The sequence below is a fragment of the Rhinoderma darwinii genome, chromosome 7, assembly GCF_050947455.1.
Source record: "Rhinoderma darwinii isolate aRhiDar2 chromosome 7, aRhiDar2.hap1, whole genome shotgun sequence".
NCBI lineage: Eukaryota > Metazoa > Chordata > Amphibia > Anura > Rhinodermatidae > Rhinoderma > Rhinoderma darwinii.
In genome coordinates, this window is record NC_134693.1 from 37,482,658 (window position 1) to 37,509,571 (window position 26,914).

Below are 26,914 nucleotides of genomic sequence, written 5' to 3' on the forward strand. Positions count from 1 at the left end.
AAAATAATTCTTGGGAAATGCACTCATTTTTTAAAGAAATCTTTGATTGAGTTTGACCCTCCAGAGGACAGAAGGATCAGGTGCATAGGGTGTTATAAGGTTGATATTTCTGGAAGTATATCTGTAAAATGGAGATTGATTGGACTTTACTGGAAAAATGGTAAAGACAATATGATGTTTCCAAATGTGAAATAATGTTTTTAGGGAAAAATAATATTTGTGTAACCAATGCAAAGCTCCTGAAGAGAAACTTCTGGAACACTTGTTGTGAGCGAACACTAAAGTGAGTGCACAGTGTTCCCAGGCTGCAGGAAAGCTAGAAGGATTTTGTGACGCATCACGAGAGGTATTTCCAGTAGAATGAAGGAGATTTTGACTCCCCTGTATACGACTTTCATCAGGCCTAGTGGCTACAAATATTTACTGATAAGATACAGCAGATTCAACAATATAGTTCATGGTCTGGCTATGAAATATGCCTAGTTCTGCAGCTCAACCACATGTAAGTGAATAGAGCTGAGCTACAGTACAAGTCACAGCCGTACATATGGATGAGCCGCTGTGCCTGGATAGACAATAAATGGGCCACAGCACTTACTAGAGCACCATGGCTCCTTTGTTCTGATGATCACAAGGGTTCGAGGTCAGACTCCCATCGATCAAACATTGATGGCCTATTCTAAGGATAGGCCATAAATGTTTCAGTACCTAAAAAACCCTTTAATGGTAACAAAAACAAAAATACACCATGACATAGTTTTGTTTCAGTATAGTGAACACCTTTTTAATATAACACAATGTAACATAGTATAATAAAATATAATACAGCTTTCTTTTGTTAATCCTTATATATGTTGCATTATAATTGAGTAAAAAGTTGTACAAATTTCTAATCTGACCTTAAAATTACCCGTCCTGAATTGTTTTGGAAGAATGTTGAAATATTCATTACAGAATTGATGCCATTTTGTCAAGAACCAGTAAAAAGACTCTGGCTAAAAGTATGGTTTGTATCTCAGGGGGAAGTAAGACATTTGTTATTGCTTTATCCTAGGCACTTTCCCCAGTATGCCCCAACATGCAGAGTCTCTCTCTCTCTTTCTGTCTCTCTCTCTCTCTCTCCCCCTCTCTCTCTCTCTCTCTCCCCATCTCTCTCTCTTGTTAATGTATCCATTTTGCATCATTAACAGCATTTAAAACACATAAAATTGTAAAGCCCTGTAAAACATTCATAAAGGTCAGTGGCATAGCTATAGGGGTCGGTGCGGTCGCAATTGCGACCAGGCCCCGAAGCCAGGGGGCCCGCTGCCCCCCGCATCACATCAATAAAAAGTTACTATCGTAACTGGGGCCACGAGCCCCTGTTACTATAGTAACTTACAGTACTTACCCGCCTGGTTCCGGAGCGCAGTGGAGGTCCTGACGTCACAGCGCTGTGTGCAGTGCATGACGCCACAACGCTATGCGCTGCGCACAGCATCCTGATCCTGGATAGAGTCAGGACATCCGCTGCAGCTGAAGAGGAGGGTAAGATTAATATCCCTGTCTGCTGAAGCTGATTGGCGGGGTCCGACTCCCGGGAGCTGGCCAATCAGCTGTTCTGAAGGGGCTGCAGCGCTCGTACAAGAGCTGCTTCCCCTTCATTCCGGTCACTTGCTCACACTGTGAATCCGTGTCAGCCATTCACAGTGTAAGTAAGTGAGGGTAATGAAGGGGAAGCAGGTCTCGTACGAGCACTGTGGCCCCTTCAAAACAGCTGATTGGCGGGGTCCTGGGAGTCGGATCCTGACCCATCAGCTATTGATGGCCTATCCTGAGGATAGACCATCAATGTTTAGGGACTGGACAACCCCTTTAAGCCTACGATGTAGCAGGCTTAGAGGGCCCATGAGACAGGATCACAGATTGTGTGATTCTGTCTGCTGGGCCCTGTATCTAAGACAATCACATGGTAGGCTTAGATACAGGGCCCATGTATGATCCTGTCTGATGGACCCTGTATATAAGCCTACCACACGGTTGGCTTATATACAGGGCCCCAGCAGACAGTAATCTTATACTGGATAAGATTACTGTCTGCTGGGGCCCTCGATCTAAGCATCTTACGTAAGCACATGGTAAGCTTAGATACAAGGCCTATATGTGATACTGTCTTTTGGAGCCTTGTATCTAAGCCTACCACATGGTAGGCTTAGATACAAGGCTCCAGCAGACAGTAATCTTATACTGTATAAGATTACTGTCTTCTGGACCCTGTAACTAAGCCTACCTTGTGGTAGGCTTAGATACAGGGTCCAACAGACAGTATCACACATGGGCCCTGTATCTAAGCCTACCACATGTGTTACTAATCTTTTTTTGTGTTTGTATTTTTTTACAGGTTCGGTCATTGGACTACGTCGGATTCGAGGACTACTTAGATGAAGGCTTTTTTTATTATCAATAAATTGGTTAATGAGGGTTGTGTGTTTTTTTTTAAATTTCAATAAAATATTTTTTCTATGTCTTTGTGGTTTTTTTAAACTTTTATTACTACCGCCTTAGTAATGGCCGCTGGCTGATTGACAGCGTCCATTACTAAGGCGGGGCTTAGTGTTAGCCGGTGCAGAGGCTAACACTAACCCCCATTATTACCATGGTACCCACAGCCACCAGGGGTGCCGGGAAGAGGGTGCCGGGAAGACCCGGGTACGATCCAGTACTTGACCATCTGTAGTGATGGTCGGATACTGGGGCAGTTGCGGGCTGGTATTATCAGGCTTGGAAAGGCCAGAAACAGCTGCCCTTTCTCCCCCGGTAATGCTAGCCTGCTGCTGCTTTATTGTATCTCACTGGTTATGAAAAACCCACGTCATTTAAAAAAAATAAGAAATTTGTTTTTGGAAAGAACGATGTGGGGTCCCCTCCCAATTTTCATAACCAGCCAGATACAACATAGCAGCAGCAGGCAGCAGAATCAAAACGATTATTATTCTTACCTTTCCTGGGTTCAGCGCTGGAACCGCAATGTCAGCGAGCTGGGCCCTATGTCTAATCCTATCATGTGTGATACTGTCTGCTGAGCCACTGTATCTAATCCTATCCATAGTTTGTAGGGTCATAGTGCTATAGATATGCTCTCTCCTATACACACATATACATACACACATTTTCTTGGGGGGGACATATGTATTGGGGCTATTTCCCCTGACATTTTAAGATCTTAGTGACGCCCCTGGCTGCTAGTGCTGCGTTGTTGGGTCACTTAGGAGACCCAGCGATGCAACTGAAAGCTGCGGGCTGTCAGCCATGAGAAGTTTGCTGGGGGGGCAGTAAGAACTTTTGCATCAGGGCCCATGAGCCTTTAGCTACGCCCCTGATAAAGGTTATAGTGTTGTGAATGTTGTAATACTTATCAACTGTGTCAATAAATAAAATTTGGGAACCCCTTATTGGCAAATATACAAAACATTGCTTTAACCCTTTCCGTACCAAGGACGTTTCTCATATGTCCTGGAAGGGAAACACTTCAGTATTAGATATGTCCTTGCTACTAAAAGCTCCAACTGTAGACTCGTGACTTTAAAAATAGACCAAAATCTCTTATCTAGCTGCGATCTGGCCCAAGTTAGAGCAGGTAGAAGTGGAAGATGCATATACTTGCAGCTCTCATTTAGTCTATGTGAAGAGCAGAGAGGAACAGCAGGGGAAATTTCTGATCCTTCTCCTGTCCCTGTATGGCTTCAGATAACACCAAGTGGAGGGATAACATGAACTTTTGTTCATGATATTACCTCTTCCCCTCTTATCAATCAGAAAGCATACTTGCTCTCTGATTTTCATATACAGGTGTTCTTTCTTCCAGAAAAGGAGTGAGAGGAGTTAAGTCTGTGTCTGGAGCATTTAGCTAAAAAAGGAATAATGGAAGATTCTTGTTGATCCTAAAACACCCAATGCTCTGTCTGCATATGGAATATTTCTTTACAACGTGGCTAAAGTTCTATGATCAGAGCCTAGTGTTTATGAATTTACTGCATGGTGCATCCTGCTGGCAGACCTGCTGCAATTCCATGTTGGAGTTTTATTGTTTAGCCATAAGTTCCATTTGTCAGATGACAGGTGACATGCTTGCCGATCAATAGGTGGGAAAGTTACTGGTTTTCATATTAAGCCTTTTTAAAAACATGTGAACTCGTGCTGAATTTCATTACAGATTACATCTAATTGCTGGAGGTTCTATCAGTGGGACACCCTGTGATCAGCTCATCATCCCGGGAACCCTTCTAACAAAAAAGGGATTTTCCACCATGGACAACATTTTTAAAGATGAATTCATATTAGCAGTTTTCATACATTTGTTTTACTGATTAACAACAAAACAAATTAGCTCCTAGGTTAGAAGATTTTTCTCCCTGTGTATGATTAAATTTATAAAGATCTCAAACTTTAAGATACAGTGCAAGTCTCTCAAGCTTACTTCTCCAAGGATGAGGGGTGGGTAGGGGGTGAATGTTGCAGTCATTGTTTTTGTTTGTAATTTAGTACTCTAATAGACATTATAAAATGTAAACAAATACCACAAGAACCACATATAGTATCATAGTACATAGTATAAATACATATTAGCACATTTAACAGCTTAATCATAATCAGATACTACATTAGAATTTATCACTTCTTAAGAACAAATGAAAAATACAGTTCAGGTAAGGTGTATCTCCAGTATGTGACATGTAATGCATATTTTAATTTCCCAAGCAGGGTAAAGAAAATCCCAGTGTATGAAAGAGAATAAAATTCATGGTTGGAACCAGATATAGCATTGTATATGCCCCTATTTGAAAATAAAGACAAATATTATATACTTGTGAACCGTATTTATTTATATTCAATATCATAATATTGGAATATGCTTGAAACATGTTTCAAATGCATTTAACACTTCAATTCCAAGAGGCCTAGGACATATTAAAGTTGCAGCTCTATGCTGCAGGTATATGTACAAGCTAGACATAAGGTTTCTGACCATAGTCCTATTATGGTCTGCTGCAATATTCTCCAAGGTTACTTAAGGATTTGAAACCGTTATGACAAGAAATGATTAATACATCACCTCACCCCCCCCCCCCAAGTGTAACAGCAATTGTCATAAATGACTTCCAATTACAATGTTGAATAATCCATGTAGTACTGCAGTAGAGAGGAATGTATAATAACCATTTAGTGAGGGATAAAAGTAAGGCAGATGAAAACACAGGACCATGCAAATAGCATATCTAGCTATATAACTAGTGAATTCCACCACTGAAAGAATGTATATATATATATATATATGTGTGTATATATATATATATATATATATATATATATATATATATATATATATATGTATCTATCTATCATTGCTATGAGAAGGGATAATTAGGCATTGGCAGATTTTACGGACCCATTTGTATCTACTGGGTAATAAATTGCTGTGCTTCTAGTAGGCAACATATGGGTTAAAGTTCAAATTCATTAAGGTTACAAGGGCAGCAGGTTTTGAATCAGTATAAACCCCCTAATCCTATAATAAGTGGTCGGTGGTTGTTTGACAACTCCATTTTGTGAATGAAGAAGCTTGCAGCCATCTAACCTAAGTCGACAACTGAGCTAACAGTCTATGAAACTATCATTATGTATCAGGTCACAGATGGGCTTCCCTTTATTTTCAGCTAATGACCCTCACCGTCCCCTATATACCATAATGAAGAATAAAATGCAGGTTCTGTGAGGCTGGTGCTGATCTTTGGCATGTCAGCATCTAAATGATTCATCTAAAAGTACAACCCTCTTTCTTTATCCCAAAGTACAATGAACCTTAATGCTGACCCAAGAATACACAGCAGTGAACTGCAGATCTGCTCTGCACAAAGACACAGCACATTAAAGCTCACTGGGACTTAAGACAGAGAGCAGCAGTAAGTCCAGAAATAGAGAAGGAGGGGGGAGAGGAGGAATCAGAGAGGAGAGATTGTCAGAAGAGGGAGCTGCAGGCAGTTAAAACCATACCACAATACACACAATGCAGCTTTAAAAATGCAAATAAAGTGCAGTGAATGTTCAGAGTCATAATAAGAATATAATTCACAAAATGGGAAATCTGCAGTCAAATAATAACAATTCATAATCAGCCCAGATATGACTTCTATTAACCCCTTCGTGTAGTACCTAACACAACATGCTTTATCATGTACTGTAATGACTCAGTGTATGAATAATACGTATATAGCATGCATATATGTGCAATGTATGATCTGATAAGGGTGCCAGTTGTCTATAATCTTATATTTACCACTCATACAGACACAACCAACACATAATAAGTGAAGAAAAACCATGCTTACCACAAGCACTGGTACCCCAGTGACCAGAGAGAAGAGAAGAACTGGAGGGATATCACTGCTCTCATCAGGTCCTGGATAGGGCTTGGTGTAGGAACTGTCAAAGCAGAAAAACCCCTGGACATTCACAGTGAACGTGTCCGTATACTCGAAGTAATAAGCCAGCATTACAGTCCCTGCCATAATCACCATCTGGAAATAAAGCATGATCGTCAGGGAAAATTGAAAACTCATTTAAAGAACCATCCACACATCAAAGGCACAACCGGAGCTCAGGAGCTGTCCACACTGCCAGTGCTGAAATCTACATCTCTATGCAGGAGACACAATGGTACAAGGTTGAGTTCTGCTTCCTCGTTTCCGTCACCCAGAAAGCAGCTTCTACCAAACAAGATCATCTACTTAATTCAAATGGTTGTCTGGATCCACTGGCAGATTTAGATCAGATGCCCACACACATAGTAAGTTGTATTCAAAGACTGATGCTTAAAGCTCCAGCCACATAATAATTATTCCCCCCCTTTGCCTGATCACTGATCCATTGTAGCTGCCAAATAGAATTCACATGGTTCCAGCTGCTTCCCAGGTGGTGAAAAATAGAAGATAGCTTTTTTTTTCTTCCTTGCCACAGTGCTGTGTTTGGAAAATAAATTCAAGTGGTGAGCCTGCCCCATTGCAAAGCCATCCTCTCTTTCCCACTATTTGAGGCTGGAATATAAACCAGAAATCCCAGCAGAAAGGTTCAGATCCTCCCACTGTGTAGAGAGAGACAGAGAAGCCGTTGTCCTGATGTGAAGAACAGATCTGAATAAATCTGAATTAAGAATCCCTCTGTAGAATTCAGTAGGTATTAATGCATTACTTAAGATGTAGCTAGATTAAGGATTAGGCTCAGACGAATCCTTCTTATAGCTGCTATAGATGTAAGCACATATAGTCTCAATAATACAGGCATGTGTATAGGGTAAACCGAGCAAATGGCACTTTTTTTTTTATTCTCTGCAATGTAAGTAACTTCCTCCTCATTGCTTACACTCCTCCCCTTCAAGAAGCAAATGCTTTCTACCAGAATATGACCTCCTCTTCTGCACTTCAGGAAGGGACAGTCCACAAATAGTCCTCTTACATGAACCCAAGGTGTTTTAAAGGGCTACTCGTGATAAAATCCCAAAAACGTTATTGTCGCCTAATTGTCAAAAAAATAAAAAAAAGATAAAAAGGCACCAATGAGAGAGGGACATACAATGATAAAATAAGTGACTAAAAAAATCTGTTAGATCTGGCAGATTTAAAGAAAAGGGAGAAGTAATCGAGACACAACTTTGGAGATAAAAGTGGCAACAAATTAGGATTTAAAAGGCACAAATGGGAGCAAAAGTAGAAATTAAAGAAAGGGAAAGGATTATGAAAGCATTGGGGGAGGTTTAGAAACTCTGGTGTACCACTTCATGGTAAATTGTATGGTAGCACATGCCATATTCTCTAGAATGGTGTATTGAACAATCTAGCACTGTTCATTGCCACCAAAGTAGCAAAAAGTTGCAACTTGTAAGCTGCATCCCCATAATTGTCTCAGGTTTTGGAAAAAGTGTTGGTTCATAAATAAGGCTCTCATACTAAACACCATTTATTTTAATGTTCTTTAATGTAAAATTGTGGCGAAAAATCCATAGGGACAAGGGAAAGATGAGCGAAGTGTGTGGTTATGATTGAAAATAAATATTAAGATATAACTTTTATGATGCGTGTTTCGTTGGTATTCTCGACTTCTTAATGTAAAATTCACAATTGCATTCATAACTGTACCTTATTGAGTAAAGCTAAACATTTTAGGCAATATTGACTATAATGCTTTTATTTAACCCTACACATAAAACTCTACCCTTCCTAATCTTTATCCATGTTTAAGTTCACACTCTATGTCCCTATTTTTGTCCCCATGTTTTGTTTGTTAACATTTTGCCTCCACATTTCTTAGTAATATCTTTGCTTAATTACATCTTTACACTGTTTTTAGTATATAGACAATCCCATAACCCATTCTTTCCTTAAAGACCTGCTGGTGATTAGCTAATTGCCGTGGGTCCGATAGCTGAAAACCACAATGATCAGACATTATCCCTGCGAAAAGCTACAGCAGCTGCACATTTCAACTACAGTGGCCACTATAGAAGAAATATGACATTACATGCAACCTATTTAAATGAATTGGCAACCAAATAATACATGTTAAGCTGAATCCTCTAGAGTCCAAAGCCTCTCTTAGCAACAGCTTTATGCTTTGGTTAATACAAAGGGGGACCTCCCTCTATGACGTACATATAACCTAACAGGGAATATGAACAAGGGTTGTCCTGATGGGATATTAATCACACATTCCCGATTCTACCATTTTTGTGTCTCTATTAAAGATGAGATGAACTCTGAAAATTTACCAATCAGCAAACTTTAGAGATCGATCCCTTTAGCCTCCATTATCTTAAATGGTGTCAATTTGCGCCCCCCCCCCCCCCATGTTTCCCATTAAAGACACTTATGACATATCCCAGGATATGTCATACATTTCTCATAGGTGGGGTCCCACCTCAGGTACCCCTACCTATTGGGAAAGAAAGAGATCCCCAAGCCTGCTTGCCTGGTTCTGTATCCTCCATAGACTAGAATGAAAAGAGCCATAGTCATGCATGATCATCTCTCCATTCATTCTCCTCTGGGATGCAAAGGCCTACGGCCATCTAACCAGCCACATCAGTGATCCCAGGATCCATGTTTTTCTGGAAACCCACCAGATATTTATGACAAATCCTGTGGATATGCCATAAATGTATTTGGTGGAAAACCCTTTTTTATATATATATATATATATATATATATATATATATATATATATATATATATATATATATATAGGCTCTGTATGGTATTTCTTCTTCTTTTACAAACATCTGAAATGAGATTCTGCTTCAGGAAATGTGTGAAAGGCTGTCACATCTATGCAAAAATCTATATAATAAAAAGTGCCTGCCTTTATTAATAATAACCCTTGTAGGTGCTGAAAATGCTTTCTCCATGACCCATATAAGAACTTTCTTCTTGATGTTTTTTAATCACTGTTTAAAGTTTTATTTTTACTTCAATGTCATTGTCAGCTCTCCTGAAACATTCATTTAGACATCCCATGACAATTGCAGCAGCCTTATTGAACACTGCTGATATAGTACATGTTGGTTAAACATCAGCCCAGGGATATGGGACATGACAGATAAACCAGCATGCATTCCCATTATTCCCCAGAGAGTAGAAATACGACCTGATTTATTTTAACACAAGCAGCACGTTTAAAAAAAAAAAGCTGTACACCTGTATTTGTAGGATGAGGGTGATCATACAGAAATCTATTTTTATTTTTTCATGTAGCGGAAAACAATGCAGATAGGACCCCACCCCCCACAATAAAAAAAACAAAACCCAAAAAAAACAACAACCCAAAAATAAAACATAAAAAATAAAACATGAATAAGAAAGGAAAACACAGTATGTATTTTCCATATGGTGTTTCATTGTATGACGTATTTAAAAATTCTATTATTCTATTATGAACAGTTCTGAACACATAATTAACTTCCAAAGTGGACAACATTAGTTGTCTGCTATTTCTGTGCACATAAGTGTTATCACCAAATTAAATGGTCTGTCCCATTAGGACAACTCCTTTCTATATGTCATATTAGGGCATATGTACATCAAAGAGGGGTACCCCTATTCATGTTCTATTCCTCTATTGGTCAGAGTAGAGAGTCACCTCAAAGAGTGGCTCTTGCTTTAAAGGACTCAGCATGACTATATATTATTTGGTTGCTCATTCATTTGAATGGGAGCCATGTAACATTACATTTCACCCACAAAGGCCCTATACTTTCTACAATGACATCAGCTGATCACCAGTGGGTCTGCATTTAGAAAATGGGTTGTACTAATGTGCAATTCCTGTGGAACAGCTCCTAATGGCATGTAAGGGTATAATCAATATGCAGAATTGTTGCAGAAATTTCTGCAAATTAAAATCAGTTTTATTCATCTGAATTGGATTGCTTCTGGAGTATATGTGCATATTTCTGCAAGCCCCATTCAGATGTATGGGATAGTTGGAGACATTTTTGCAAGAAATCTGACACATGTAAACATACTCTAAATATCTATTTTTACCCACAATTCCACCTCTTCCCGATTCCTTCTCCAATACTCTGCATAGTGTCAGTCTTCACTGTTATAATGGTGTTGCATTCACAAATCATAACAAACTTTTTAATTTGCACAGCTAGGGAGAGTGTTACTACACAAAAGTGCAAGCATTTGTAAAAACACACATCAATTGTTGCATTGCTCTTTATCGGAATTGCCCTTGCTGGGGTCGAAAGACACTGTCTCTGCATTCACATCCAAATCTGGTCAACAGCACAATAGAAGTTTAGACTGACTTGCAGCCAGGCTTACTTAACCTCTTAAGCATCCCTAACATACATGTACATCATGGAGTGCCTTAACTAAAGCCTCCATGACATGTGCTGCGTTCAACAGCAGTATTCCGATAGTGATTGACAATTAAGCTACTGCTGTAATGGCTCGGACCAGAGTAACCGCTGATTCCAGCCATTAACCCCCTTTTATGCGGTGGTCAATAGTGACCAGAGCATCTAAAGAGTTTGACAGAGGGAGGGGGCACCCTCTGTCTGTCCATTGGTGCCCCGCGATGCGATCACGGGTGCCGATGTGTTAACATGGCAACCAGAGGCCTAACAAATGCCCCAAAGTCTGCCATAGTTATGTGCCTATTAGTGAATTGGCAGTGCCAATGAATTACCATGTCAACTGGAGGCCCTAACAAAGACCCCCAGGTCTGCCATAGCTTTGTGCCTATTAGTGATACACTGACTAATACTGTATATTGTAGCTTCAAGTCCTCTAGTGGGACAAAATAGTTAGGTAAAGATTAAAAAAAGTTTAATAGGGCACATGCACAAGGGTTGTCCTCCTGAAATATTAAGTATGCCATCGCAGTGCTGGCGACGCAATAACGTCACGGTTCCAGTGACGGGATGACATCATGACGCTGGGTTTACAGAAGAGAACCTATCTGCTTGTCATGGGGGAGGGGTTAGGTAAGTTTTTTAGTTTTGTACTTTTTATTGATGCAAAGGGGACCTAACTGTTAGGAAACGTCTGTTCCTATAAGATTGCCATGACTACTAGTCTAGCTTCTGGGCGGTTCTGGTTTTACTTGTTGAGCCTTTCCCACTGCTCTGTCTTTCTTCCTGTCATGTGTAAGGATGGAGTATTTATACCTGGCTTCCTCCCCTTTTTCTTGTGAATTTTCCTGTCTGCATTTGTTTTGATCAAGCTACTGACTATACCCTGTACCTTTGATTTCTTGGAATTCTTGGAACTGGACCTCGGCTTGTCTCTGGATTACCTCTTGTTTGCTGATTTGGACTTTCTGCTCCTGGCTGGTTTTGACCTTTGCTATTCCTGACATCCACTTGCTTATTGATTTAGACTTTCTGTTTAGCCTCTGGCTGTCTTGTTACCTGTTCTGGTATTTCCTGCATTGCACCTCTTATCCAACACTGAACTCCTGGGTTCTATGCAGCAAAAACCAACATGACTTGTGGTGGGCACTGGCGAACAACATAGAGTAGCCTTAGACTCTGTTGATCAGAATTGTGACGGATCTGGGGTTGCAGATTTATTTGTATGCTCACTCCCGACAGTCTCCAGCAGCCTTTGAGGAATCGCTCACCTAGCAATTCCATAAACTTCCACCCTGGGAATTGCTCAACTAGCGATACCATAACACTAACTACTACATGGAGAGCACAAAAGTAGCCTAACTAATTACATGGAGAGCACAAGAGGGCCTAACTACTATATGGAGGGCACAAGGAGGCTAATTACTGTATGGAGGGCACAAGGGGGCCTAATTATTATATGGAGGGCACAGGGGAGCCTAATTACTCTATGGAGGGCACAAGGGGGTGTAACTACTACATGGAGGGCACAAGGTGGTCTAACTGTTATATGGAGGGCACAAGGGGGCCTAACTACTGTATGGAGGGCACAAGGGGGTCTAACTACTACATGGTGGGCACACAGGGGGCATAACTGCTATATAGGGGCACAAAGCGGGAGCTAACTAACATGTGGACACAAAAGGGTCCTAAATACTTGATAGGGGTACAAAGGGGACCTAAACAATATATAAGGGTACCAAACGGGACCTAACTAACATGGGGACACAAAGTGGTCTTAACTACTATATGGAAGCCTAAAGGGGGACCTAACTACTTTATGAGGACACAAAGGAGGACCTAACTACTAGGGATGAATTCCTGTGTAGGGAGGGCAGTATTACTGTGCGTGGGTCACTATTATTGTGTGAAGCACAAAGGGGGCACTATTACTGTACTATTATATTGTGGGGCACCAAGAGGGGACATTATTTCCATCTGGGGCACTATAAATGGTGAGTTTTTGTACAGGGTGTGGAATAGGTGGGGTGGGTGCAGGAAAAGCGAGGAGCCAAAGATGTTTGTGTTGAAAATCCTGCAGATGTGATTTGTGGATGGAAGAAGTCGTCATGGCGTTTTTGGTCGGATGAAGAAAAGGGAAAATTATCAACTTCAATGTGAGAAGACGTCACCGATGAGTCACTGTATATGCCTGTATTGTAATCACAGATATGGTTTGCAGAGCGCCTATATAGGACAGCTATCTGACACTATATGGTCACTATATACTGGTAATATTGATTTTGGTTGACTACACACGTTTTCCTTCACAATCAAGAGTGGTCGCATTATTTCTATATAGCTGAAGGGTGGTCCCCAATAACACATATCTTCATACGTCCATGAGAATCCAGCCTTTAGGATGCAGAATTTAAAGTTGTATCAATAGTGTGTGGTTTATTTTCAATTTAGTTTGTTTAATGTAATTAAACATATATTTTCACATGAGCATATTTCTCTTCATTTACCGAATTGACTGAATGTGACTATGTTGTTGGTACAATATTTTAAAATTTGAGGCCCCACTTGTAATTTTGCCCAGGGCCACACTTTGCCTAAAACCAACCCTGTTTAGGGGGCAGGGTTGAAGTGGCCCACCAGAGTACCAAAGGATCCTTCAGTGCACGCAGGTCCTAACACAATAATGGCCCCAAAGGTCCATCAAAAGGAAACTCTATTTGAAGCTGATTTGGAGCCCAATTATTGCTGCTAGGGGCTATCCTTATTGGTTTTATGCACATGTAATATATAAAAATATATTCATGAAAAAAGGTGACATGCACGTGTTTTGTATAAAATCACAGTAGACCCTCACAATACTTTCCTCTGGTGGGTCCAAGGCACACTGGGCCAACATTGCTAACGGGGTTAAACAGCTCAGATCATAGGTTTCTATCATAGCTGCCCTCCCACTGGTAATCGTGCGGACACAGCTGCTATGCCCACATGATCACATTACCGTAATTGAATGTGCATGGGCAGAAACTGTACACTGCCTGCAACACAAATGTACGCCACAAACCGTGGTCATTGATTGCAGTAAAACAACAAATATTACATGTGCGGTTGTGGTGCAACTTTGTGCACCACAATGCCAAGTGTAAATGAGGCATAACAGTTTTTTTGAGTCTGAATTGGTGAGGTCTTAAATGCTTATATACAAACCTATTAGTGACAATATAGTTGAAATATTTCAATCAAAATCTATTGTGAAACAGAATTGTTAACATTACATCTGATACTAGAACAGTGCTAACTAAGTGTAAACATTCCTCTTAAATAATTTGTTTTTAAAACTTAGAAACCCAAAAAAACAAGAAATTATTATTAATTATTCATGCAGTTTATTTAGTAAATTGATCTAAACATTAAACATCTTCTATTCTCTGTGAATATAAACAATAGCAATGAATACTAAAACATTCAGAAACTTACATCTTATGAATTGAATTATGTGGGTGGACATCTGTCAGATTAATTCTCTGAGTAGAAGTATTGATGCTTTGTCATTTCTCTTTTAAGATATGTGAAATGTCTTTTTTTTTTATTTAGAGAGTTTTATATGAGTAATTTTCCAGTCTGCTCTGAAAGCATAGCACAAATTGTGACAGATTTGCAATAAAGAACATTATATTAACAGTGCGCTGACTTAGACTAAAAAGCTATTTTGCAAGGTCAAAAATACATTTAAAATAAATGAGAATTTTAGACTAAGCTACTAGTTATAATCAATATATAAAAGCATTGATAATGAAGGCTGGGCATGGATTACAACAAAAACGTCCCCCCATAATTTACCATACAGGCAGCTCCATATGATTGACCATACACAGAAGAACAAAGAAGAGCCATAAAACCAATTAATATAAAAAGTAGAATTTATTTAACACATATCACAGACAAAGTTTAAAAATTAATAAGGATAAGACCCTAGTATGAGCAGCGGAGCAATTATTAGCACTTGCTGAATAGTATCTATGGATATAAGGGCTATATAGACAATTGTATAGACTGTATAAAGACCCAAAAGGGAAATTACCTTATTATTAATCAAAAATTAACCCTGTAAATATATTCAGTGGGTAGAAGAAAAAAGGGAAGGGAAAGTGGAATAAAGTGACAGTGCATCAGAATATTGTTTGTATCCAACAGCCTTACCTGTAGCAGCAAGAAAAAGTAGTAGTCAGTGCTCGCTCCTTCACATGAACCCCAACGAGTGTTTCGCTAAAGGTGCTTCCTCAGGGGGAATGTGTTTATATGTCCTGATATCAGCCCTTAAATAGTGTGTGGAATGTCACAGGTGTGATGAGTGGTGGCGAATCCCCAATGGCGTGGCCGGCAACGAGGCCAGCCCCACTTCCGGCTCCAGTCACTGCAGCGCACATCCGGATTCCCGACGCGTACGGGAGTTTCGGACATGCGCAGTGGGCCATTGGAGACGGAGAGGGCAAAGCGTCGCCGCCAGCAGCTGACACAGACATGCGCACTTCATCACATGGGGAGATTCCAGTACCGTAAGTGGAAAGATTTGTATCCTATAATGTTATTACCTTTATATATACAAAAACCTGTTAGGGACAAAAGTGGCCATAAAAAGCAAATTATCTATCAATATATATATATAGGGAATGGTATTGTATAACTCTCAGTGGGGACCTAGTTGGCCATAAAGAACCGGATGCCTATCAATATGTATCCAAAATGATACGAAATATCCATAGGGTCTAGGTCTTTAGGTAAAAATCCTGCATGTTATAGATGCGTGATGTGAATGAAGTGAAAAACGAATTAAGACGCAATTAAAAAAATATACAAAGAAAAATTGCGATTAAGGGTAAAAATTAAAATGTGTTAACACAATAAAAGTGAAACAGATCCAAAAACGAATAAAATCAAATAAAAATAATTCATTCGAAAAAATATATAAATAAAACAAAACAAAAAACAAACAAGGAGATATGTGCAGTTAAAGCTGGTAAATTTCAACGAGACGTCCATGACTATCAGCAGCACCGGGTGTATAAATGGCGCATGGGTAGGGGGAGATCGAGAAGTATATCCCATTCCAGGTCATCGTCCATCTCATCTCGTACCTCTACAGAGGACCCCCCCCCCCAGATCTAGAGAAACTAGAAACATGTTAGAATCTGGTAACACCCAGAGCTCCCAAGGCCCACGTTGGCACTTTGACTGGCAAGCAAAAAGGAAGAATCTCTCCAACCATCGGCGGGATAAAAAAAATAGGAGTAACTTAGAGGTAATAAACCTCTCTTCACATGTCCTCTCTGATGCCCAATAAGAGATTTTAGGGAAAGGTTTGACTTTTTCACCTACCAACTCCTTTAATTTCTTCAAAGCTTTAATAGATTTACACCTTTTCTCAAGGAAAGTGGTTTTAAAGAAACGACATAGTTAGGGTATGTTCACACGATAACGGCATTTATGTCTGAAATTACGGAGCTGTTTTCAGGAGAAAACAGCTCTTGAATTTCAGAAGTAAATGTATGTACTGGCGTTTTTCGCCGCGTCTTTTACGGACGTAATGTGGAGCTGTTCTTCATTTAAGTCAATGAAAAACGGCTCCAATTATGTCCCAAAAAGTGTCCTGCACGTCTTTGACGAGGCTTTAATTTTACGCGCCGTTTTTTGACAGCGACACGTAAAATGACAGGTCGTTGGCACAGTATATTGTAAGACCCGTTGAAAGTAATGGGCAGATGTTTGCCGATGTATTAGAGGCGTTTTTCAGACATAATTCGAGGCGTAAAACGCCTCCATTATGCCTGAAAATAGGTCGTGTGAACCCAGCCTTAGGGATCCATGGAAGTTACTAGTCAATTGGAAAGGGACGCCCTGTTGACACTGGAAGAACTATTGCAAGAACAAACAACCGAAGTGCAAGGTATGTTTCCATCTACTATTTTGCCCAAATCCACCAAGTTTCCCCCTTGTCCTTATGTCCCCAGGTGGAAATCTTTACTAAATTGGGGATTGAGGACTTTGAAAGGTTATCCACCAATAGGACCAATGACAATTTAACCTTAGATCAAAGAAACACACTAAAGGAACTCCAAGCATTGGATGATGTAGTCTTTAAGGCTGCGGACAAGGGGGGAAATATTGTGGTTTGGCCAATAGTAAAATACGAGAGGGAAGCTTTCAGACAGTTACGGGATAAGCAGACTTATGCTAGGTTACCTACAAACCCCATGTGTCTTTTTTTCTCAAGAACTACTGAGAATTTTGGACATAGCTCTTGATAGGGGCATCATCCCCAAAAAAATGTATGATGGATTAATGACCAATGATCCTAAAATCCCCACTCTGTATCTTCTGCCAAAGATTCACAAGGATCCCATTGACCCCTGGGACGTCCGATCGTGTCCGGTATTGATGGATTGTGTGATCCTGTGTGCAAATTCATTGACCATTATTTGAAAACCTTGGTGGTTGATTCGCCTTCATTTGTCAAGGACATGACGGATGTGCTTGGGAGGATCAATGAGATCCAAATTGAACTAAATACGTATCTGGTGACAGCAGATGTAGAGTCACTCTACACGAGCATAAGACATCATGATGGGTTGGAGGCGGTCCGCTTCTTCCTGGGGACCGGCAACCGTGATGGCCAGCTATGCGATTTCATTTTGGAATTACTACAATTCATCCTTAGCCATAACTTCTTTGTATTCAAAGATTGTTATTATTTACAGAAGCAGGGTGCTGCAATGGGTGCGGCGTGCACGCCATCCTATACAAACCTGTTTCTTGGTTTTTTGGAGAGACAGGTTTTTCATGGGGATGGCGCCTGCGCCGCTGACCAGGTACATTTTTTGGCTACGCTACATCGATGACATTTTCTTTATTTGGCAAGGAACGGAGTCTGGGCTGACAAGTTTCATGCAGCAACTAAATAATAATCCATTCAATATCAAGCTGACATATAAATATCATCAGCAACATGTAGTATTCCTGGACATACAGATCTTTAATATCAATATATAGACTCCAAATAGAATTATAATAGAGGCTGGAGACTGTTTAAACCACCACTGTCCCCCCATATCATCTAGGTGGCTCCATGTACTAATCAATATAACACAGAGAAACAATTAAGAGCCTTTGACGCCAATGTATGAATATAAAAAGTTTTTTATTTTATTAAACAAACACAATATAAGTTAAAATCAACAGAAAGATATGACTCTAGTATAGCAGGCGGAGACCGCACACACAAATTGTTGCTGACTATAGTCTATGGGCAAACATGTGAATATATTAGACCAACCTCCTTCAGGAGTATATTACCAAAGACAGTGCATTAAACAGAGTTAACCGGTCAAAATCATGAACTTACCCATAATAGCAACAAAGAGTGGAAAGAGTGTCTGCTCCGCCGTATAAGCCCCGACGCGCGTTTCGCCACGTATGCTTCCTCAAGGTGATGTATAATAATGTGTGTCCCGTCGCTACCCTTTTATAGTGTTTAAACCATCTGATTATGGCGATGCACAGCGGCGCATCACCGCTGAGACGGCCGGAAGCGGGGCAAGCCCCACATCCGGCTCCAGGCACGGCAGCACACGTCCGGAATCCCGACGCGTAACGGGAGTTCCGGACATGCGCAGTGCGCCCAAGGAGGCGGAGTGGGAGTGCATCGCGGGCAGCCATCGCAGCGGACATGCGCACAACACCGCCAAATCAAGGTTATTGGAACCTGCATCAATGTATCTCTATTGGACGATCTCCCTAGCCTCTTACTATGAATTGTATCAACAATGTGTGTATTAATAAGACCACTAAAAAATGTCTCTCCCCCCCAAAAAATGCATATAGCACATGAATATATACGGTTTATATCGTGACCGAGTAGTTATAAATATATTTAAAGAAAATAAATAGACAAGGAAAGAAAAAGAGGGTAATTATTGTGTCCTGAATTCCGTACGTATATCAAAAACTAAAAAAAGAGGGAAACTACCGTGTACAGAATAATCAAGTGTGGAACAGGTTAATCTGATTATATGACGGTGTGTATGACCTAAGCATGAGTAAATGAGTTAATAAAAACAAGAATAACCCATAAGAAAATTTATATTATTAAGGGGTACATAATGACCCAAATACATATTTTACAAACATCACGTGTTATGTTACGCATTATTTTTGACATATGTTCGGAAATTTCAGTACGCTTCCCTGAAATAATAGTGCATTCATTTTTCTGCATGATGTTACACTAACTTTTATCACTGTGGATGTTGTATGTTCTTGTAATTTTCCGATTACACTATTACACTGTCTGTTTGTGCCTTAATGGGTCAATAAGTCACCCCTCAATTTACATATCTTTGTCACTTTGTCACTTAGTTTTATATCAGTTGCATCAATCGGCATACAACTGTGTTTGTTGTTTGTTTTTTGTTTTGTTTTATTTATATATTTTTTCTAATGAATTATTTTTATTTGATTTTATTCGTTTGTGGATCTGTTTCACTCATCTATACCATGCAGGATTTTTACGTAAAGACCTAGATCCTATGGATATTTTGTATCATTTTGGATACATATTGATAGGCATCCGGTTCTTTATGGCTAACTAGGTCCCCACTGAGAGTTATACAATACCATTCCCTATATATATTGATAGATAATCTGCTTTTTATGGCCACTTTTGTCCCTAACAAGTTTTTGTATATATAAAGGTAATAACATTATAAGATACAAATCTTTCCAGAAAAGGAAAAGAGGTGATCCAGCGCTGTGTGAAATTAAAAGGGATACTCTGTTCCCACTTTTATTAGCAAAAAAATGATTAAAAATAGAGCAGAGACGCAGTCTCAAGGTGAAGAGTAGTGCGGGTTAGTACCTGAGCCTACGCGTTTCGAACACGTGCAGTGTTCTTATTCATGGCAAAGAATTCTTTGGACTATAGGTTTAGAAAGTATAGTTTGTAATTGGATTGAGAATTGGCTGAAGGACCGTATCCAGAGAATTGTGGTCAATGATTCCTACTCTGAATGGTCCCCGGTTATAAGTGGTGTACCCCACGGTTCAGTGCTAGGGCCACTATTATTCAACTTATTTATTAATGATATAGAGGATGGGATTAATAGCACTGTTTCTACTTTTGCAGAAAACCCCAAGCTATGTAGTAATGTTCAGTCTATGGAAGATGTTCATGAATTGCAAGCTGCTTTGAACACACTAAGTGTTTGGGCGTCCACTTGGCAAATTAAGTTTAATGTAGATAAATGTAAAGTTATGCACCGGGGTACGAACAACCTGCATGCATCATATGTCCTCGGGGGAGCTACACTGGGGGAGTCACTTGTTGAGAAGGATCTGGGTGTACTTGTAAATCATAAACTAAATAACAGCATGCAATGTCAATCAGCTGCTTCAAAGGCCAGCAATTTAGCCTTGAAAATAGACGACTAAGGGGGGACATGATTAACTTATATAAATATATGAATGGCACATACAAAAAATATGGTGAAATCCTGTTCCATGTAAAATGCCCCCAATAAACAAGGGGGCACTCCGTACGTCTGGAGAAAAAAAGGTTCAATCTGCAGTCTAGCCTTCTTTACTGTGAGAACTATGACTCTATGGAATAGTCACCGCAGGAGCTGGTCACAGCAGGGACAGTAGATGGCATTAAAAAAGGCTTAGATATTTTCCTAGAACAAAAAAATATTATCTCCTAAGTCAATGTGTAGAAATTTTTCCGTTCCCCTTTACCATCCCTTGGTTGAACTTGATGGACATGTGTCTTTTTTCAACAGTACTAACTATGTAACTAAGTAACCTAGTAGTGTGTGACATATATTTATTGCACGCAAATATTCTTGATATTTCTGTAATATTTAATTTATTATGAGAAATTTAAGTATGATTGGGGAGAGTCCATTTCCAGGTATCGTCACCTTTGACTCATCTCCATCAAATTCCCATTTTTGCTGCCTTCCTTCTGTGCAGGTCAAACATTTTATGATTGATAATCAGACACCGTTCCTGCATGAGAGTGGTGACTGGTGTACTCATTCAGCCCCTCACATCATGCTCCCATTTTTGATGGATGTAAGGTTTTACTGATTTATGTAATATCTGAATAGTACAAAACAAAGGCAGCGTTAGAAACAATGTGCAATAGACAAAAGGAAGGAGCATCAGAAACGATGTACAAGGATTTTTGTATAGCTGGGGGGTGGGTCTGCAGCTGCACAAGTATATTGCATAAACAGCAGGTGGGCCTGTGTGCTTCAAAACACTAGGGCTGATTTTATGTCCCAATTTGGCACTGAGCTCAGGGATATAGTCATTGCTTATAACAGGAACATGCTCTATTTTATATTGTATGTGATTTTATCTATATTAGGGCTTATTCACACAAACGTAGAATACGTCCATGTAAAAGCCGTTAAAACAACGGCCGTCACACAAACGCATGTATTTCAATGTGGCCGTCCACTCGGCCGTTGTTTTAACGGACCGTGTGAAGGGTCCGTTGAAAAATAGATGTCCTATGTTCTTCAGTTTTCAGGGATCCCTCGATTGACTCAGGTCTATGGGGATCCATGAAAACGGGTCCCACACGGGTGAAACTCATTCGTATGAATAAGCCCTAAAAGATCATAATACTGCTTTAAAACTGTACATAATAACACGCACTTGTTGCCAATAATTAAAAAATACAACAGCGTTGTGGATCGCCCAACTATCACAGGCCATTTACGGTACTGGCATCCTTCTATGGTACAAGGGGACATTTTGGACGCCCTAGGCCTCTAAGACCTGTATGCAACCGCAACCTCTTCACCCCTATATTTGTGGCCCTATAGGCTTAGTTTAAAGTCTCACTCCAGGCTACAGATTTACTAAGGATTCTGCCCACTTTGTTGGAACAGTTGTTCAGTAGTGTGCGCTGTATCCCTCTATACACTGTAATTACATACAGTACTGGTAGACCGCCTGTTTAAATATTCATAGTTTAAGTACAGCCCAAGGTTCTACTTAGAGATGTCGTTGGCACTTGAGCTGGAAGTCAGACATGCTATTACGATCAATGTTCAAAGAAACAGTATGTCGATTATAATTAGAGATCACCAAGTGACGAACTTCTAAAGAAGAGACAACATATTTATATGTGGTCCATATGATATAATATAATGTAAATAAATTATACAGTGTATTGATCTCCCTATTGGTTTCTAATCACAAGTGGCTGCATCTACATATTCAAATTAAATGCAAAAGACTAATTAAACATTCACAGCAATAATACTCAAGAAATCCTACCACCAAATGAATAATAAAGTGTGCAGTGATCTGTATGATGGGAAGTTAATGTGACACAATGGCTTCTTCTAGTGTGTCCATAAATAAACATTAGCAGTGACACTTACCACGCTGTATGTGCCTTTAAGAGGCTGTTCACAGCGGAGATAGAAAATTACCGACAATTACAGTTGAGCATGCGATTGTACAAAATACTTATTTGGGTATTGTGAGAACGAAGCCACTTGTACTGTTGGAAATGTAACGGCACAGCAGGTTCAAACTAAGAGCAGCTGCTTTTTCTCTCTCTCCTGCTGAAAAACATCTGCAATGGAACATTTGTACATAGTCTCCAGACATACAAATTATTTAGAAAACCTATAATTAGAGCATATCCTAAAATATGTAACATTGCTTGTTTATGTTAATACAAAATTGCTTTGACATTTCACCGGAAAGTTCTTTCTTTCTTTCTTTCTTTCTTTCTTTCCACACTAAAGTTTTTTTTAAATACAGTATGTATTATTGTATCAGGTATTTGAATCATGGGATTCTAGTAGGGATTATCAGTCAGCAACATTAGTGAAGCTGGTCATAGATATATCGATTATCGTTAACAGTCTGAACAATTATATGATATAACAAACCTAATGGATTGTATAGAAAAAAAATCACTCCTTCTCGAGGCGCTCCTGTGTATACAAGGTATAATTCGAGATACCCCTTGGCTCTTCATCGGGCAAGTTCTGGGTCAAAAACGTGTAGCACATTAGTATTGTTATAATTGTTTTATTTTATTTGCTTTTACCGTTTTATTATACAAATGGAATAAATCTGACATTTTTACCCAAACGGGAAGTGAGTGGATCGGTTCTTACCTGAACGGAAGGGGTATCTCGAATGATACCTTGCATATACAGGAGCGCCTCGAGAAGGAGTGATTTTTTTCTTTACAAACAATTGGGTATTATCTTTTACCAGAGGATTTGGTGTTTACCTGCTGCCGGTATTCACTCCTAGGGTAAGCATACTGTATGCTACAAAGTTTGAAAGTTGAGTTGTGCCAATGAACTTCGCACAACTGGGGTGAGTAAACATTTTTACCAGCTATACTCACTGATACTGATGTGTTGCTATCTTTATAATCAAATCATAAACGGGATATACAATACTACCAGTGCCTGTTCTTTTTCTCCTTTTCCTTTTTCCCCTACCCCTCCTTTCCTTCCCCATGGCTGTTTTTTTCAAGACTAACTGCTTTGTTAGTCGGAGCACTACATCATATATGAAAGATATGACTGACTGTACATAAGTGTTCATAGTAAGTACTCGGGAGATCAAAGCACAATCTGTAGGGCGTTCTTCAGTGGCACCCTGCACCAAGGACACAGTGGACGTGTATATAATTGAAAACCACATGTCAGACATAGAGAGAAGCCAACCCAACACAGGTAACTGTGGGCTGGGCTAAAAAAATTGATGTGGGCAATGAGGCTAGCAAAGAGATCATGGAGTGTAGAGTAGTTGTAATGATAGCTGGCAATTTGTGTACTGTTGAAGGCATGGGGAATTGTGGCTATCATGGAGGGAGTGGGGCGCGCATAGGGGCCACTGCAAATGTCATTGGGGCATTGTAGCCGGGATAAGAAACAGTGTGGCCATCAAAGAGTCATTATGGCTGTCAGGTGGGCATTGTGGTTGTTGTTGTTGTTGTTGTGGGGGCATTATGGTCGTCATGGGGGCATTGTGGTTGTTGCAGGGGCAATCTGTGGCTTTCATGGGAATCATGTGGTGTGAAAACAAGAATTCTTGACAGCAAACTCTGCAGAGGAGCAACATATCTGGAAGAAGCCTTCGTGCCAGTCTGGCCAGTTGAAAAATACAGGGAAAGTGAACAACTACAATTAGAGAGAAGGAGTCACCTGTGAGTCACTAGATTTTTTTTCCCTCTGAATGCATGACATCAGCACTGTATTTATATGTCCGGTATATTGTGGTAATAGTTGGTCATGTTACGTTAGTGGTATGTATATTTGCATAGATAATATACATATTTATCATGATAACATATTTTTGTGGGTGGGGCTAAAGGAGGACACATAATTATGGGGAAAAAAAATGTGTTCAGCGCTAATAAGTATCCTGCCCTTGCATAAGCAACATCAACCAGTAGCCACGCCCTGGCATCCTTTATTTCGTTTTATGGACCCTAAATATAAAGACATTGTAGAAGCATTCACAAAGTACTCGGAAAATCAAGATACAGGAAAAATCGTATCCACTTTAAATAAATTTGTGCCCAAAAAAAGCTTGCGTTTCTGGCTTTATGGAGCTGCATATGCACTTATATTCATTAGCAAATATTAGAAGATATTTCAGCAACTTATCCTGAAGTAGTAGATTAATAAAGTCTTTTTAGCTTAACAGAAATGTGACATGTTCGGAAATTAATTGCTAAATCTTACCTAAAAAGCATCATTCATATATATATATCTTTTTTTTATTTAACCCCTTCCTGAAATTTGATGTAACTGTACATCATGGCCAGGAGGGGAAAGTGTGGAGCATGCTCATGAGCTGCCCGCTCCATGCTTAGCGAGTGTTTACTGTATGTTACAGAACTGTATGCAGAACTCCCGTTAGTGCTGTAGAATCCTATAGTGCTAGCGGCCGTTCTGCACACAGGAGCCATAGAGATGAGCAGGAGGCTCTGTTTCCAACTGCAGAGTTATGAGTGGCTGGTAGCACAGGCTATACACAGTCCATGCTGCTGCTAGAAGCAGAATCATATATGAAAGATATGACTGACTGTACATAAGTGTTCATAGTAAGTACTCGGGAGATCAGAGCACAATCTGTAGGACGTTCTTCAGTGGCACCCTGCACCAAGGGCACAGTGGACGTGTATACACCGTGTTCCAAATTATTATGCACATTGGATTTAAGTGTCATAAACATTTAATTATTAGTTTTTCAATTAAACTCATGGATGGTATTGTGTCTTAGGGCTCTTTGCATCATTGTAATCAATCTCAGACACCTGTGATAATTAAAGAACCAAAAAAGAAGGATTGACGCTGGAAGACTGAAAAGTAGGAAATGTACAAAAAATATATTTTATTGACAATAATTACACAATATAAAAAGAATCCAAAAAACCACAGTATAAAAACAGGGATCTTTGGCTGATGAAATGTAATCAAACCATGTGGCTACACAAGGGAATGGTATATAAAGTGCATGTGCGTCCTAAAATAAGATGATAGATGTATGTATGCATCCGTAAAGTTGCAGTCTGTACAGAGAACAGTTCAAGTGAAATGTATAGTAAATATGCAATCTCACAGACTACATGCAAGTGTGTCTCATGGTTACATGCTGAATACAAAGGAACGAAAAACATGCAGGATAAAGTAAAAAGAAAAGTAAGTGAAAATATTTAAAGGTCTCACATACCCATGGTAGTAGAACAAGGTAAGTACAGCCAAGGTCCACCCCAACGCGCGTTTCGGCGCTAATGCCTTCGTCCCCCCAGACGAAGGCATTAGCGCCGAAACGCGCGTTGGGGTGGACCTTGGCTGTACTTACCTTGTTCTACTACCATGGGTATGTGAGACCTTTAAATATTTTCACTTACTTTTCTTTTTACTTTATCCTGCATGTTTTTCGTTCCTTTGTATTCAGCATGTAACCATGAGACACACTTGCATGTAGTCTGTGAGATTGCATATTTACTATACATTTCACTTGAACTGTTCTCTGTACAGACTGCAACTTTACGGATGCATACATACATCTATCATCTTATTTTAGGACGCACATGCACTTTATATACCATTCCCTTGTGTAGCCACATGGTTTGATTACATTTCATCAGCCAAAGATCCCTGTTTTTATACTGTGGTTTTTTGGATTCTTTTTATATTGTGTAATTATTGTCAATAAAATATATTTTTTGTACATTTCCTACTTTTCAGTCTTCCAGCGTCAATCCTTCTTTTTTGGTTCTTTATTGCATTTCTGATGCTGTTAGGGTTTTACACCCTGAAATCGACCCATTTGTCCACACATATTTCTATGTGCGACTTGCTCTGGGCTTATGGTTATGCAAATTTCTGTTGCTTTTCTTGAATCGGTTATATATACCTGTGATAATTAGTTTGCCAGGTGTGCCCAATCAAAGGAAAACTACTTAAGAAGGACGTTCCACATTATTAAGCAGGCCACAGGTTTCAAGCAATACTGGAAAGAAAAAGGATCTCTCTGCTGCTGAAATGCGTGAAATAGTGCAATACCATGGACAAGGTATGAAAACATTGGATATTTCACGAATCATCGTACTGTGAAAAGATTTGTGGCTGATTCAGAGCACAGACGGATTCGTTCAGATAAAGGCATAATGAGGAAGGTTTCTGCCAGACAAATTAATAGGATTAGGATAGCAGCTGCTAAAATTCCATTGCAAAGCAGCAAACAGGTATTTGAAGCCGCTGGTGCCTCTGGAGTACCTCAAGGTGTAGGATCCTCCAGAGGTTTGCAAGTGTGCATAAAGCTATTATTCGGCCACCCCTAAACAATGCTCACAAGCAGAAACGGTTGCAGTGTGCTCAGAAATACATAAATACTAATTTTCAAACCGTGTTGTTTACTGATGAGTGCCGTGCAACCCTGGATGGTGCAGATGGATGGAGTAGTGGATGGTTGGTG

General features: G+C 39.8%; 1 protein-coding gene across 1 annotated transcript in view; it reads right to left on the bottom strand.

The window, feature by feature from the left end:
- The window catches only part of PLPPR5 (phospholipid phosphatase related 5), a 157,358-nt gene extending 150,023 nt beyond the window's left edge, over positions 1 to 7,335 (bottom strand). The window contains exon 1 of the mRNA XM_075833179.1: positions 6,366 to 7,335. Within this exon, the coding sequence (XP_075689294.1) occupies positions 6,366 to 6,596 (231 nt within the window). The 5' untranslated portion in view covers positions 6,597 to 7,335. The remainder of the gene's footprint in view (positions 1 to 6,365) is intronic.
- Between the last annotated feature and the right edge of the window lie 19,579 nt (positions 7,336 to 26,914).